The 17,477-nt window shown below is 42.1% G+C and overlaps 1 protein-coding gene across 1 annotated transcript in view; it reads left to right on the forward strand.

The window, feature by feature from the left end:
* Positions 1 to 3,062: 3,062 nt before the first annotated feature.
* The window catches only part of LOC126285169 (odorant receptor Or2-like), a 45,468-nt gene continuing 31,053 nt past the window's right edge, over positions 3,063 to 17,477 (forward strand). Inside the window, exon 1 of the mRNA XM_049984479.1 lies at positions 3,063 to 3,874. Within this exon, the coding sequence (XP_049840436.1) occupies positions 3,063 to 3,874 (812 nt within the window). The remainder of the gene's footprint in view (positions 3,875 to 17,477) is intronic.

Here is a 17,477-nt window from a genome sequence, read left to right on the forward strand (position 1 = left end):
CAACAGTTTTTGAAAATATATCTCGTGGAAATCACAGCGTTCTAGCTAAAATACTTTAAAAATGCATAAATTGTCTTCACCGCAATAAAATCATTATTTGGAATGGTTAACGCTGTCGGTCAGGGTGTGACTTCTTCAGATCATTTATACCATGATGGTACACGATGCTGGTTAACGTAGCGGGTGTTGTGATGCCACGAACGTCTAAACAGCTGTTCATTTTACAACACACCCCGCGACCAGCTTAGAGAAGGAAGCGGCGAAACTTTCTGCAGGACAATGCCCGGGCACATGCGGTTTAAGTCGGGCCTTATTTGTTCCATCGATGGGACTGACATGTGCTGTACCAACCACCACACTTCACAGACTGAGGCCCTTGTGACTTCCGCTTGATTCATAAATTGAAGAACGCAGTTCACGCCAATACCTCCAGAACTGTTACACAGATTCGTCAGGCATTAGACCGCTCTACTAGAACTATCAACACAAATGGCACTGCTAAACGTATCACACGACTTCCACATCGCTGGCAACTGGGTGTATATGGTGTTGATGACTACTCTGAAGGTCAGTAAGAACTTCAAACATGTATGTATTTTGTATAAGTTTCAAATAAATAACTACCACTGATAAAGGTCCAACCTACGTATGTGAGATTATTAATGAAAGTTATCTTTGCTGTGTGGTAAAAGTATGTGAAGAAATAGCTATCAAACGTAAACTGTACGTTCAGCAAACCCTGACTTACGAGCAAGTTTTCATTTCGGAAAAACGTAAAGAATAACGCACTTCCTTCAGTACACTATCTGCAGTGGAAGAAAACAACACAGAGTATGGTCGAAATTTCACTTCAGGTTTAAAACTATTAAATTATTTTCATCATTGGTCACTTCTGTTTCCAGCGACGTGTTTACGTTGGTTGGTAGTAGGAAGCAATGTTATGTTGCGGTAACTGAAATCGTCACTCAAACCACGTAGTATATCACATTTTTGGCAAGGCTGAGTTTTCAGTGGAAAACGTACATCGCATGAGTCATGCCACCATAGCAACGGGTGCCTTTTTCTGTTAAAAAACTGAGCTATTTGTAGGTTGGTTGATTTGGGGTGGGGGTAACTAGCGAGTTCATCGGTCCCATCGGATTAGGGAAGGAAGTCGGCCATGCCCTTTTTAAAGGAACCATCCCGGAATTTGCCTGAAGCGATTTTCGGAAACTACGGAGAACCTAATTCCAAGCTAGCTGGCCGCGGGTTTGAACCGTCATCCTCCGAATGCGAGTCCAATGTGCTAAACACTGCGGCACCTCGCTCGGTAGCTATTTATAATTGTTAAGTTGACCATCCTTTAAAAACGTTGTATATCAATGAAAAACGCGGACGTGGCTGACGTAAGGATATTGTATCGTGAAAAAATAACTTAGAAAGGAAAATAGATCCACCAAATTGGAAGCGAAATATCAAAAAGTTGGAGGAAGAGTGGAAAATCTTATATCTCTACAGCTGGTTAAGATGTACGTATAAGATGGTAAGTATAAGAACGTTGTGTATAACATTATAACGTATCAATTGTACACTAGAATGGTTTACATCGTCTGGCTGTTGATCTGAACAAAACAACAACTGAACAGTGACAAATTTGGCAACTTTCTTGTTTTGACAAGATGTTTTACAATAACATAACATAAGTTTTTGTTCTGGAGCATAGCTTTCTCCCTTGGAACTTTTCCATTCATCGGGAGAAAAAGACGAGTTATGGATGACATGATGACCTATGAATGTATGTAATATCAGAAGGTTTTAGAAGGCAACGTGTCATTACAAAGGAAAAGAGTCATAGTGACGCTGTTTATGTCAATTTTCATGACGGAATCATGAAGTCTGATCGAAGTTTGAATATGAGTAGTTACGTGGCTGCAGATGATCCATATGTAGTGCATCTGTGTCTTAGTCGTAATATCATTCAACCTTGGCTAAAAACAAAAGAGAAAAGTAAACTTAGCACCCTAGACCTTTGACGAGACTTCCTTTGTTTTCTAAAGAGCTTCTTACTCTATTGACACAAAAATGAGGGGCTTGTTGGATATTTGTAAATATCTTGATATAGAATACAGGGAGTTTTGTGAGAGCTAGCCTTCTGAGTGAAGAGTTTAATTTGTTTTCCTATGTTAAATTTTTTTCTTTGGTATTGCTTATTGTCTAATAGAGAACTAAATTCTTTTTCGGTAGGAAATTAATTAAATAAATACATCATATTTTTTCATTAGGTCATATAGTGTATTTGTTAATACTTTCTATTATTTTTGCAACTGTATCTCAAAACTACTATTGTATTATATATAACCATATTTCAGAATGTATGTTTACAGGAAATGCAACGTCCCTACACATAGAGTTACGTAAAAATTAAGGTAACTTTCTAATTATTGTAAAATATGCTAAACGTAAGTTTCTGTTCCGTAAGACATACTATATCTCTTGCAAGGAGGTCTTCCATTCTAACCAGTAACAAAAAATTGTCAGATTTCAGTTTAAATCTTCTTTATGTAAATGCCGAATTTTCATAATGAACTAACTTTAAAATGTCTACGCTTTTAGTGTGTCATGAATATTACTTTCTACCAAATGATACAACTGTAGTTACCTGTGTGCGTGAGACATTACTTTTACATATCTCAGTCGAGAAGTGTATTTAATGCACCAACTCGGTGGTGGAGACTTTCAAATTTTATTTCCATCGACGTATCGCGTTTGTTTATATTGCATGGCTCCGGTGAGACAAAAAGGAGAACTTGAATAAATCAGCTACAGAATCTTGTAGCGTTACTCAATATCTCAGTACTTATATCGACCTCCGTAATTTGCGCCGACAGTGGTATCGAAGGGTCGTTTTCAACACAAGTAACTTGAAACAATAATAACCTTGGTGTAGGCCCCAGGTGGATTTCACCAACACTTTCTCCCACCCTCCTTGTAAGAGGAATAAGAGTGACAGCCGTGGACTGTTGCCACACAGACGGAGGTGATTCGCTACTGGAGTGGGTGGCGCCTTCCGTGTTCGGAGCGAGATGCGCCAAGAAGACAGAGAGGAACGCCGCCTGTCCTGGAGGGAGAGCGGGCGTTCAGTCATCAAGCTCAACGTGCGCCACCTGTGGCTGTTCGGGGTGTGGCCACTGGGAACCTGCCCGCTGTACGACGCGTATACCGCATTCGCGTTCGCTCTGGGCGTGTGGAACACCGTGGAGGGAGTGCTAGCCACCTGCTTCATCTGGGGAGACCTAGATGAAATGACGCTGGTCTTCGCCAACACTTTCACCATCGCCAGCGGCCTGGTCAAGCTGGCCTTCTGCACGCGCGACAGGGGTCTCTACAGCGCTCTGGCGCGGCGTCTGGATGCCCTGCTGTCGGTGCAGAGGGCAGTCTGCTCCGAGGACCCTGAGCTGGCCAGCATCCTGCGCGGCTCCCGGAAGCAAGCGGCGCGCCTCACCGTGGCAATGCTGCTGATGATCCTATCGCAAGCTTTTGTTTGGTTTCCCATTCCGGTCGTCGCACATCCCGGCGAACGCCGTCTGCCGTTCGCGCAACACAACTGGGACAACAATACCAATTACTACGGACTCTCGTACGCAGTACAGTGCGTGGCAGGCGTGTACCTGAGCCAGATTAGCTTCGGTATGGACTGCCTGTTCGCTGCCATCATGATAATTGTGGCTGCCGAGCTGAAGATCTTGTCGTGTCGTATTGTGAAACTGGAAGCAGATGACATTTCTAAGCAGGTGGGAGAAAGCGATGACCGTTTAGGGGACACGACGCTCAGAGCTCGCCAGAAACCATACAGCAATTTGTGCCAGTGCATCGAAACTCATCAGAACATTCTTAGGTACGTTGCCAGTGTTGTTTACGGCAAGCTGTCTTTCATGCATGTGTTTTTATTTTCACTCTTGGAATATCTACCCCAAAAACTGTGGTTGAATTCCCAATTTCTTTTAGCTGTTCCATAACCATATTTAGTTGTTTGTGGTACAATGACGCTTTTGATTTTTGGTAGCCTTTCTTCCTCCGCCTATTAGGAGAAGAAACAGACTCACATTCATTTGCACTTCTCCTAACTTAAGGCATCGCAAGGGCAGCAGTATGGATAATGATTAAGTATATCGACCATGAACAGTTAGTTTTCTTTCCGTTTTCTTTGATACTCACTAAACGGAAATCCAATTACTTACACAGTAGACGTTCTTGTACGTACAAGAAAGCCGAACAACTATAAACAGTACTAAATACTGTAGAAAACGTTTTTATCGTTAGAATGTTCGTGTCACTCTTTAGTGAAATGTGTAACGAATATATATATATATATATATATATATATATATATATATATATATATATATATATATATATAATTGAAGGCTAGGCAGCCATTGACCTTCATGTGTGCGAATGCGCAGAGGTTGCCCGAACTCTTACGAGCATCGTCACCTTAGTGTGCGCGAATAATGAGAGGATGGGCAAATATTTATTAGGTAAATTACGTGTGTAGATTGTGGTCTGTTGAGAAGATGGGTACCATGGGAGATAAGTCCCTGCAGTCGCGCTATTCATCTGTGTCCTCGTTGGCTCAGATGAAAAGAGCGTTTGCGATGTAAGCACGAGATACCGGGTTTGAGTCCCGGTAGGGCCACACATTTTCAGCTGTCCCCAACGAGGTATATGAAAAACGTATGTGGCAGCTGAGGGTTTCAATTAATTATCATTCATTCTAGAGAAGCTGCACCGTCATCAATGGCATCTGTTCTTTCGAGAACAATTACTGCCTTCATATATAGAATGTGTAACGCTTTGAAAGTTCTTGGCAAGTTATGACTGTGGACTGCGTGGAATGCGAAAAGTTGCCTAGGACAAAACTGTTATTACGAGTGTGAGGCAATAAATAAGTCGCAAACACCATAATACGGCATATCGTTTTAAATTTCGCACCCATGTGTATCTAGAAGGTGGCAGCACATATAACTTTAAGGCTACCAATTGACAGTATTCCGCGACTAATCGATAATGATCTGCAGATAGACCAAAATGACAGCACTCGACTCGAAGAACATGATTTTTCTGAGCCGAGGAACTGTCTGAAAAGCACGTCCTAAGCGAAATTCGTCCCGCATGTATTTAGAAAAGTAGTGTTCAGTTGGATACGAGGAATTCAGCAAAGGACAAAAAAAAAGTCACAAACAATAAGCGTCCCGCCCGCTCTGATTATTCTGTAATGGCACGTTACTTCCCCGCCTAGGGGTATTTCGCTATTATCAGGACACATCGGTCTTGTGGGCTGTAGCATTTTAAGAAACCAAAGAAGCTTGTTGTATAACGACAGATCACTCTTTAGTTACGAACACTGTCTCAAGAATTCTATACTGCAGGCTTTTAACGCCGTGTCGAACGATGGGATAAGTTTACTAGAGAAATATGTTGAAAAGTAAAATGTATTATAGGCTAGTATATGCGGCGCATGTATCTCTGTCCCAGTTTGTGACTTACGTATTGGCTCAGTCTTACGTATCACCTATCCGGACACTATTCGCGCTCCTCAGCTGAAGCTTTAGTTACGACCCTCGTTACCGAGGGGACATCCTGCAGTATGTTACGTACGTCGTCTAACGCTATGATAGTTATAGGGACAGAGTGGCACGTTGTCAGAATAGCAAGCATGTGCTGGGTGTTATACAGACACAGAATCATAAATACTGAAGAAAAACCCGTCGAAATTATCTTTTAACACATGTGAGTTCTATTCTCATAGATCAGGTGTACCTTTCCTTACTACCGACTGTAACCTTAATATTTACTTCCGTCCACAGTTCGTATAACAGGTTCACAGTTACAAAACTGCTCTAATGGTATCTCGTTACAATAACGAGTCATCTATCCCAACCTCTCTCCTAACTAAAACTCCTGAAGAAGAATTCTTTTACCTCCTTAAGACTCCATGAGTAAAGCTTCGTTGCCAGCCGTAGAACTTCTGTAACATTGTTTCTCACCGGCGTCGGTTGTTAAGTACAGTTCTGGCGTTCACTTTATACGCACTCGTAATTTATTCATACTGAACGTAATCCTTACAAGGTATATTGTAGAAATTTTTTTTTCTGTTTTCCGGATTGCCATAATCTATTCACAGTCATCGAGTTGTTACCATTCGTCGCAAACACTTACACAGAGATCACGCATTTTACGATTCGAAGAGTTTGCCTAAGTAGCTCGCTGATCTAACACCAGCCTTCAGTGAGAATGGGTACTCACCCAGAAGGTCAACAGGGCATTATTATTAAAAGCGAAAGAAAAAAACACTAATCGGGTATAGAAGATAGTACGCTGGTACCATTCACACCTTTTCTAACGTTAGAGATACGCATCTCCTAGAAGAAACAGATTCCCAGGAAATTTCACGTTAGAGTTGTTAGCAATCCACCATATAAGTCTCCCGACATTTCTGGTTCCAGAAGGATGTATTATTATTGTCGAAGGCTGGAGATAAAAGTACTTTAATGTGGTATGGCTTATGTAGACCGAACTACACGCACCGCGGAAGAACGTTGCGTGTAGCACCAAATCTCGACTCGTCTTTCGAAATCCATGATGTCTAACATTACTGCACATTCTATATTCACCTGGCAAACTATGGAATACAATAAAGTATTAATTGTTGCTACTGCTAATTCATCTTGGAGATTCCCTTGTTAAAAAGTTCATGGAGGTGAACAAGTCAGGAAAATCTCATAAAATTATTTCCACGGTTTGCTGTCACAGGAAACGGCAGAGATCACAGTGAAGCAACGAAAGCGGCAACGCACTAGACAGCTGAGTTTCACATTTCCACCCGGAGGCGCTGCCATTTGGCAGCGTGGTCTGTTTTGAAATTAAGATAATGGCGCCTATGCGAAAGAATACAGACCTCTATTAAATGTGCCACCTAGGCAGCCGATGTCAATCTGTGATGGTTCATCTTAACATTTCTGGCAATTACACGGATGAGGTACCGTGTGTGGTAGTAAATTACGACCGGTTGGACTCCATAAGCATCTTGGAGAAATATAACCCGTCAAAATGTACATACCTTAGTTAGAGCCGAAGCACTCATGAAACTAGTACAATCTTTTTAATGCATTATACATTATAGACAGCTGATAATGGCTATATGGCCCACAGTACACTGTAATCTAAATAAATCAAAATTATATTTTTATCAAAAACAGTGTCAAAATGTTATCGTCAAGACAGTTGGTGGTGGCGGTAGGCACTGTAGATTCTAATACATTTATCAGCACTCTCCTGGACTCCTTATGAAAATAACACACCTAGGCGATAGATTATAACGGAAACATAGTCACTATGGCAAGGTCCCGAGATCAAGCACCAGTTCGCTACACATTTTTAATCTGGCAGAAAATTTTATTTTAATTATCATTTCGTAGAGAGGCAAGCATAAACTATCATATTTTACCTTCTATCAAAGTAATTCAATAGCTCTCTTACACAAAGAAATAGGAAGTCCATCGATAATTCTCTTGGATGATTCAGGTGACGTTCAGACATACAGCTTGTGAAAGACACGGACAGAAATATCGTAGTTACTCTGTCACATAGTGTTCTCTGGCATGACAAGTACTAGAGCAACTGGCAAGTTGTGTTTTGTGTTCTTGTGGGTGACAATAGTAATAAAAGAGACATGATGGGCCATCGACTTGGAACATAGAATATCCTTCTCGAAAAACGCACAAATTGACTCTTGAACTCAACATCCGTAGTCAATGATTTACAATAGAGCTAAGAAGCTGAGTTACTACATGTAGAGGTTTGGAGACCAGATCAGCAAAGTCATTAACAATCAGGTCCCGCGATCAGGAGCCACCATCGTCTCGGCCAAACATACACGATAAATTATTGTTTAGCCATCTAGGATCCAAATGGCGAAATCCAGGTAGACCGCCAACACTTTAATTAGGAACTACTGCACATAGAGTCATGAAGATGAACGAATCAATAGTATTGTATTGCAGTGGAATATGTAGATTTAAATTTTGAAACTAGTAAACTAAGAATTTAAAGCAGAAATACCTATAAAGTAGATATCTGTTTCATGGAACTTCAGCTAAGTTGTCTACGAACTAAAATACTTATACTCTACATCTGATCATGTAGATGGTGATCAAGGACTTTCTATTTTTATAATATCTATGAATTACATCAGTTAGTCAAGAACTTCGTGAACACACTCTAAAAAGTTTGTTATAGATGTTTGCTTGTATAAGCAACCTTTTTATTCCTAAAAATTATCTTATATAACAATTTGAGATGCATATGGTTGTAGATGGGTAGATCACATAACTAATCAGGAGGAATTGAACAGAATTGGGGGGAAGAGAAATTTGTGGCACAACTTGACTAAAAGATGAGATCGGTTGGTAGGAAATATTCTGAGGCATCAAGGGATCACCAATATAGTATTGGAGGGCAGCGTGCAGGGTAAAAATCGTAGAGGGAGACCAAGAGATGAATACACTAAACAGATTGAGAAGGATGTAGGTTGCAGTAGGTACTGGGAGATGAAGAAGCTTTTTCAGGATAGAGTAGCATGGAGAGCTGCATCAAACCAGTCTCTGGACTGAAGACCACAACAACAACATGGTTGTAGAAGAGTGAAACTTTTAGTTACAAGAGATAACTAGCCTTTTTCCCATGAATTGCAGATGTATGCATTTGGCATGCATGTTGAACGTACATTCTCCTCTTCTTTGGCTCTAACCCTTCCTTCCTCTATCTGCCTACCTCATCCTCCTATCTCTATCTGTCATCTCCTCCTCTGCACTCTGTCTCTTCATCTCCTCCTCCACACTCTGTCTGTTCATCTCATCCTCCCCCTCTTTTTGTCCATTTCCTCCAGCTCCACTCTGACTATATTCTCCTCCACGTCTCCATCTGACCACATCCTCCCCTCTCTCTTTCCATCTCTGCCCCCCTCCCCTCTTTTCTACCTGCCCACTACCCTCTATAACTTCCGCCTGCTTAATGGATCTTTTACCCTCTCTCCGTTCAATTCCCTCTCCCCTCGCTCCATCCTCTCCTCTATCCACTTCTACCTGCTTCCAACCATGCTCATAGGCACATGTAACCCCTGCAGTATAGCTCAATAGATGTCTGAAACTGCCTCCACAGCCCATCTGTCGTATAGGGCAGACCACATATCAAGGATTTGAAAATCATTTGCTTGTCCCTGACATTCAAGCCACCTCCCAAGGTAGGTCAATAAATCACGCCGATGCTACAACGCCTGGCAAGCTAGGCAGGTTGCATTTCTAGTCCCAGATAATTCGTGGCCCCAGATAACTGTTTCTTGCTGTGGCATGTAGGATGCCCTGCAAAGGAGGTTGATTTGGCAGGATGATACTGCTCTCAAACTACATTCCTGTTGTGCAGGGTAGATTATAGGCTACGAGATGGAAGAAGCCACGTTTTTGTCTGTATCTCCGCTGGTGTTGGAGCTCCAAGGCTACAAACCCAATATTGGCTGATACTCGTGAAGCCGCCTATTTCTGTACCAAATTTGGTTGAAATCGACGCAGTAGTTTCGGGAAAAATCTGAGACACACACACACACACACACACACACACACACACACACACACACACACACACACACTAAATCTGAGACACACACACACACACACACACACACACACACACACACACACACACACTATTTTGTTACTGTTAATCCCAATTATGCCGCTTTAGGAGCACGTGTGAACGTCATTCATCACAGCTTCACTTCGTTTTTTCGTTTCTTTTCTACCCAATTCCTCTTCATTAGGTCATTGTGCTTTTCTTCCACTCATATGTTCATTTTATCTCTGTAGCTTCCTTTGTTGAGACTTCCCAGAGTATCATGCTTTTGATTTTGCTTCTGAACAGCTTCCTAATCTCAATTTCTTCTTCCGAAATTTTCGGTTGCAGATATTCTTATGCTTATTTTATCCACTAGGTCTTTAATTTACTTGCATTACCCGTCAGAAAAATTTTCTTTGTGATACATTTTTTTCAGCCATCCCACATAGGTGTCCATCGAATTGTAGGTGTCTTTTCCTAAATTTATATGTGATCTCCTTTGTGGGTCGTGTCCGCTCCTGGCATGTGAGTGGTCGGCGCAGTGGAATGTCATACCTAACCGCCTTGATTCGATTTCCGCCTGGGTTGGAGATTTTCTCCGCTCAGGGACTGGGTATTGTGTTGTCCTTATCATCATCATTTCATCCCCATCGACATGCAAGTCGCCGACGTGGCGTCAACTCGAAAGACTTGCACCACCCGACCGGTCTAGCCGGCGGGAGGCCGTAGCCACACGGCATTTGTATGTCGTCTGACTCACATTTCGCCTTGTAGAACAGTGTCACAGAGTTATTAGGAATTTTTCGTTCTTGTTTCTCTATGTCATGAGTTATTGTCATCCCGCTGCAAACTTGTGGTAAAACAATCGTGTTCTAGTGCCATAGTTTTGTGTTACAAGATGGTTCCATGTCTGTTTGTACGCCTTTTCCGCTTAAATGGTTCAAATGGCTCTGAGCACTATGGGACTCAATATCTGAAGTCATCAGTCCCCTAGAACTTAGAACTACTTAAATCTCACTAACCTAAGGACATCACACACATCCATGTCCGAGGCAGGATTCTAACCTGCGACCGCAGCGGGCGCGCGGTTCCAGATTGAAGCGCTAGATCCGCTCGGCCACATCGGCTGGCCTTTTGCCGTTTAAATATTCTTTTTGTGTTGGAGACAGAGTTCAGTCCGATGGGTTGGATGGTTGTTGAAGTAACTGAAGTGAGTGACCTGTAAGACTTTTCCACACTGTGTTTTTATAGGAAATTAGGAGTCCGGTTTTATGGGAGATATGTAATTTCTCTAGCGCTACTCTGGCTTCAACTTTGTTGTTTGACAATATAGGCAGGTCATCAGCAAAGGCCAGGCATTTCACAGTGACCATGTTGCCTTCCTAATTTCCAATGGGGCTACCTTTTCTCATTCTCTGAAAATTTTTACGGTACGATGTTGAAGAAAGGTAGTGATAAGCTGTCTCTTTGTCCAGCTCCTGTGTAAATTTCGAATGTGTTTGACATTGCTTCCATGAATTACTCTTAGAAGTGATTTATGATTTAGTTTCTTAAGTATTGGTTCTGGAATTTCTATAGACTCCTAATCCTTCTAAGCTATTAAGCAGCATTTGTCTGCCAACGGGAACGTAAGCATACTTGATTTCCACAAATATGACTGTAGTGTTCTGTCACTGCCTGATGTGAGGTATCGTTGAGACGTTCCCGATCTATTCAGTACAGGATCTGCCTTTACTGTTTTCCGCTTGTTTCTCGCCTGTCGGTGGGTCTTTTTGCAGCTCAAGTCAGTGGAGCAAAGCCTTGGAAGGTATTTCGTAAATTATTGGAACAAATGAGATTCCTCTGGAATTGTTGGGAACTGTTAGGTCTTCTTCTTTTAGGAGTGAATTTATTAAGACGCTCTTCCATTCTTTTGGGTTATTTTTCTGTTTTGCAGGATTCTGAAATTATTCTGTGAGGTTTTGGTGTTATGATTTTGTAGTCCATTTTCCATAATTTTTGCAGTAATTCTACGTCTCGATTTACATGTCTATATCTACACAGACGCGCGGCTGAGGGTACCCTGTACCGCTACTTGTCATCTCTCCTCCTGTTCGACTCGCAAACAGAGCGAGGGCAAAACGACTGTCTGTACACCTCCGTACGAGCGCTAATTTCTCGTATCTTATGTTCGTATGCCTTACGCGTGTTGTATGATGGCGGCGTGAACCGTTCGGCAGTCAGCTTCGAATGCCGGTTCTCTAAATTTTTCCAACAGTGTTTCTTGAAAGGAACGCCGCCTTCCCTCCAGAGATTCCCATCTTCACCAGGTGCTCTATTGTTTTTTAATGATTCGCTTATTTTCACTGTTTCTTCATTAGAAGGTTTAAAGGTTGAGCCGAATCAGGATTTTGTGCTGGCGTTACAGTTCGGAGGTGTTCACGTGGATCTTCTCAGCTGAGGAATATACTGAAGTATTCGGCTAGAATTTCACAATTGTTCTTTGTATTAGTTCTCAGGGATCCATCAGTTCACCTGAAGCATAGGATAGGAGGCTGGTTGCCAGCTGTGTTCCCTCTGAAGGTCTTGTAGAAATGGTAAGTTTTCTTTTCTGGATAAAGTTTTCTTCTATTGAAATCAACCTCTTATTATCGTATTTGCATTTTTATCGTGGAATAACACCCCTTTCCCCGTACCTCTACGAATACGTGCCACTTTCCTGTTGCTTTATGTCTACTGTCTACCCCACGAGCTGAGTGGTCAGCACGGCGGTCTGTGAAGCCAAGGGGCCCGGGTTCGATTCCCGGCAGTGGAGGAGATTTTCTCCGCTCAGGGATTGGGTGTTGTGCTGTCCTCATTATCATTTCTTCATCGCCAGCGGAAGGCAAAGGGAGAGCACCACTGGAATCACTTCCCTAAATGCTCATGCGGTGGGCCTCTCTGACGAGGCTTCCACCATGACAAGACCTGACGTAAGGCAGAGCACAATGTTTATGGCTACTAAAATCATTCCACGCTTTAACCCTATAGTCGACAGTTAGATTGCATGTGATGTTCCACCACCTACTTTTTCTCCTTCTCGGTGACAGTTAATTCTATTGTTTGCTTCACTTTCCCTGCGGTTACAGACCAGTTTGTGGTATCCGCTCTATGGATTTCTTGAATGATTTTAGAGTTGTAGGTCTTGGGGCTCCGCCCGAAAATTCTGGATTAGTCATGTCCGTTTTCTGTTGGTCTGAAATTTTACTTTGATTTGGAGTAAATGATGGAGTGGCTCGAAGAATCTTCTCCTCGTTTGTACGTTTATGACTTATTTGGCATTCCTCCTGGAATAGCAATATCGTCAATCTAGAATTCTCCGAGTGCTTTACTGGAGGATTTCCATGTCTTAAGTGTGCATTTCTCGATTCTGAGATTAAAATATTTTGCAACAGCTTATGATTAGTTGGGGGAGCAAAGTAACTGATGATGATTGAAGTAGAGAGGATATAAAATGTAGACTGGCAATGGCAAGGAAAGCGTTTCTGAAGAAGAGAATTTTGTTAACATCGAGTGTAGATTTAAATGTCAGGAAGTCGTTTCTGAAAGTATTTGTATGGAGTGTAGCCATGTATGGAAGTGATACATGGACGATAAATAGTTTAGACAAGAAGACAATAGAAGCCTCTTAAATGTGGTGCTACAGAAGAATGCTGAAGATTAGATGGGTAGATCACATAACTAATGAGGAGGTATTGAATAATATTGGGGAGAAGAGGAGCTTGTGGCACAACTTGACCAGAAGAAGGGATCGGTTGGTAGGACATGTTCTGAGGCATCAAGGGATCACCAATTTAGTATTGGAGGGCACCGTGGAGGGTAAAAATCGTAGAGGGAGACCAAGAGATGAATATACTAAACAGATACGGAAGGATGTAGGCTACAGTACTTATTGAGAGATGAAGAAGTTTGCACAGGATAGAGTAGCATGGAGAGCTGCCTCAAACCAGTCTCAGGACTGAAGACCACAACAACAACAACATGAGTAGTTCATCATTTTTGTTTGGCTCGCTGAAAGAACTTTACACTCCTGAGATTCCCTTGTCACATTTTCTTTTCCTACCTACCCAATTAAATCACCTGTAGAACCTTAATGCCAAGTTTAGGAATTTTGTTCGTGATTTCTTCCAGAGGTTCCCAGGAATATAACATCTGTGGCCTTTTTCCTTTGTAGCCATTCGTTGGTGAGTGCACGTTAATCGTTGTGTATGCCTTGTTTCCTGACTTGGTTGACACTGGTGAGAGTCTTTGTGAAGGTAACGTAAAGTCAATGACTGAATCCTGGAGGACTTATGAACTGCAAAACCTGTGCCAAATTGCTAATATGCACTTCAGATTTGCTTTATAGAACTGTAATTCTCAGAATCGAACGGATTTTCATATGTAATCCTGGTTTCTCCCAGTGCCATAATGCTGATGCTGAATCTGTCTAGTTTACTTCCTAGGCGTTTGTTCCTTTGGTTGCCTCAGCCTGGGGGATGATTCTAGAAACATCCCGCAGGGTGTGGCAAAGCCATGTCTCCGCAATATCCTTTGTTCCAGGAGTGCTAGTTTTGCAAGGTTCGCAGGAGGGCTTCTGTGAAGTTTGGAAGGTAGGAGAAGAGGTACTTGCGGAATTAAAGCTGTGAGGACGGGGCGTGAGAAGTGCTTGGGTAGCTCAGTTGGTAGAGCACTTGCCCGTGAAAGGCAAAGGTCACGAGTTCGAGTCTCGGTCCACCAGACAGTTTTAATCTACTAGGAAGTTTCTGTAGTTACAAAGACCGTGCACTACTTGAAGATCCCACATTGCGTCCAGCATTGTCAGTCAGAACAACAGTACCGTCTTCAACAATTTGCCGCAAGCCTCCCCATGAACGATTCCAAAATAGCTAGTTAATTCGAACTTCAGAATCATATTCTTCAACTTGGGTGCGGAAACAGAACCTCTCTGTATTTCTTTGGTGTGTCGACACTCACACAGGCAGCAGCACTGTTGCTGTCGATTTGCTAAAACAGCTTGACGAGTAGAGCCCTATTCACCTGTGGCAGGCCCAGGTCGACTGTCTGCACCTGTAGTGCACAATGACGCTTTCCTTTCAGTCATACCGACCTATCGCTACCGCCACAAACAACGCAGAGATCTGTGATTGTAACTCATTTTAACTGATTAATCTACTTGTTTAATCAAATTGTTGGGACTCAACTACATCATTACTATTTCATTGTACCAGTGGCTACCTGACAGAACTGACACTGGCTTTAAAACTATGTCGTAAAGTTTTAAATGGAATACAGGCAGACAAACGAGACAGTTAGATTTCATATACCATTAGACAAAGCCATAAACATTGAAATGTTTGATCACAGTCGACATAATCCTGTTGAGAAATGTAGCGACTTTTTAGATAATTAAGGTAATTGTCATATACTGTTCTATCACAACTGATTATTTTTTAATCATCATCAGATCTAACTAGTTGCGCCAGCAGTCCCTCTTGTCTCCTCAGAACCACTGCACCACAGTATTCTGATAAGTGGTTCTGAGTCGATAAGTCCGGTTGCTGATTCAACTACTTAATCTGAAAATGATCCACAACACTCGAAACATGTAATCTAATTTACAAATTGTTAAAATGGGAACGAAAAATAAGTGAGAATTGTCCTAGTTATAATATTTTTTATTGGTAGTTCATCGAGCAAACAGTGCCATCGCAGTAGTATAAACTTTAAATCATACGAGCAATAAAGTCACAATTTTAAAACTCGGCTGCAGGTATATTAATTACACACCTCCGTATGGGTTGAAATCTTATAATATTCGCACACAATGCAAAGAAAAGGCTGACAACACTAAGCGATAACTACTTAAGACTGCACCTGACTTCAAGTGTGGCAACACTGAAACTACAACGCTATTTGCGCGAAGACTACCAGCTGGTACCGTAGTCACCCTGGAGTCTGATTCGAGAAAGCAACGGCTCGTATCACCATCTCGCCATCCAAATTTAACTTGTTCTTGATTTCCCTAAATAGCTCCAGCCGGATTCTGGGATGGTTAGTTTGATAACGACACGGCCGATTTCCTTTGCTGTTCTTTCGGAATCTGAGCTTGTGATCCGTCTCTAATTACATTGTTGTCGACGGCATATCCCCCTTCCTTCTTCTAGACACTGCCAATTCCGAAATGACGACCTACACTTAAGGACAAAGAGAGGCAAAGTACTAAGATAGTCTGGTATTCATTAGTTTGACCTGGTACAGAAAAGTCAGAATCATTAATGAGTGTTTCGTAGAAATAGACTAACCTTTTCACATATGCTATAACACAATACTTGAGGTGTAAAATCTGGAAAATCACTGATTCGTGAGTCACATAGTTTTTTCATTCGTGCTACGCATACGTAGGCACTTCTGTGAGTACAATACAGTATTTAAACAGAAGTGCATTTAGTGTCATCGAAAATGGCGTAAAGTGTTGTTTCATTATGTGTACTAGCTTAGTACCCATGTCATACCCCGCATTGCCTAGGTGTATATGAATTTCAGTAATCTTTCATTAGTCCATCTCCGTCTACCCCCTTTCTCTGTCCATCACCTCCCCCCATCCCATCGTCCATGCCCTTCTCCTCTCTCTCTGTCCATCTCCTCTTCCCCTTCGCTGGTTACTTCCATCTCCTCCATTCTCTGTACATTTACTCCACTAACCTCTATCAGGACATCTCGTACTTCACCCTCTCTCAGTCCACTTCCTCCTGATCCCTCTCTCTGCCCATCTCCCCTTTTTTTTCCTCTGTCTGTCTCCACCTTCCCCATCTCTGTCATTCTCCTACTCCCTTTCTCTGTTCATTTCCTCCTCCCTGTCTCTCAATCTCCCCCTCCTTCATATACGTGTATATGTCCTCCTTAACTCTTTGTCTGTCCATCTCTTCCTACTACGCCTTTTCTTTCCACCTTATCAGTATTCCGACAGAAGATTGCATGTTCTTACCTCCACAGTATTTCTTTTCAGGCAGTGAGTAATTTGTGTAACAAGTTCGCTTGGAATCGACCCAAGGATTTGCCCACATCTTTGTTCACATGGGCAAAAGTCACGCATATTACCAGTATATTAAGTAAAATATAGACTGGAAATGGCAAGTAAAGTGTTTCTGCAGAAAAGAAATTTATTAACATCGAATCTAGATTTAAATGTTAGTAAGTTTTGCTGAAGATTTATCTCTAGAGCGTAGCCATATATGGAAGTAAAACGTGGACAGTAAACAGTTAAGGCAAGTAAATAAGAGAGGATTTTGAAATGTGGTGCTTCAGAAGAATGGTGAAGATTAGATGGGTAGAACTAAGAAGGTGGTAATAAATAGAGTTGGGGGGGACAAGACATTCGTGATGCTACTTGACGGAAAGAAGGGATCGGTTGTCAGAACTCGTTCTCAGATATCAAAGGATCACCAAATTAGCACAGGAGGAAAACGTTTGTGGGGTAAAAAATCGGAAGGGACTCCAAGACATCAATACAGTAAGCAGATCCTCAATGGTTTAGGTTGTAAAACTTATTCAGAGATTGAGAGGCTTGCACAGTATGCCCCGATAAGCCAAACCATTATGAGCGTGTTGTCCCGCTTTTCAAACACAGTACAACAGAGACATGGGTTCTACAAGTCCTTGACAGGACTGTAGAAGTATCTGGCACTGGATGTCTTGGCACAGTTCAAGCAATTCCCGCAGATTACGGGATGTTGGTGTATGGGCACACAGCTGGTGCACGATATGTATTTCAGTGGGTACAGATCAGGCCCATTTGCTGGTCAAGACATCAATGTGAGTGGACTATAATG

Source organism: Schistocerca gregaria, chromosome 8, assembly GCF_023897955.1.
Source record: "Schistocerca gregaria isolate iqSchGreg1 chromosome 8, iqSchGreg1.2, whole genome shotgun sequence".
Lineage (NCBI taxonomy): Eukaryota > Metazoa > Arthropoda > Insecta > Orthoptera > Acrididae > Schistocerca > Schistocerca gregaria.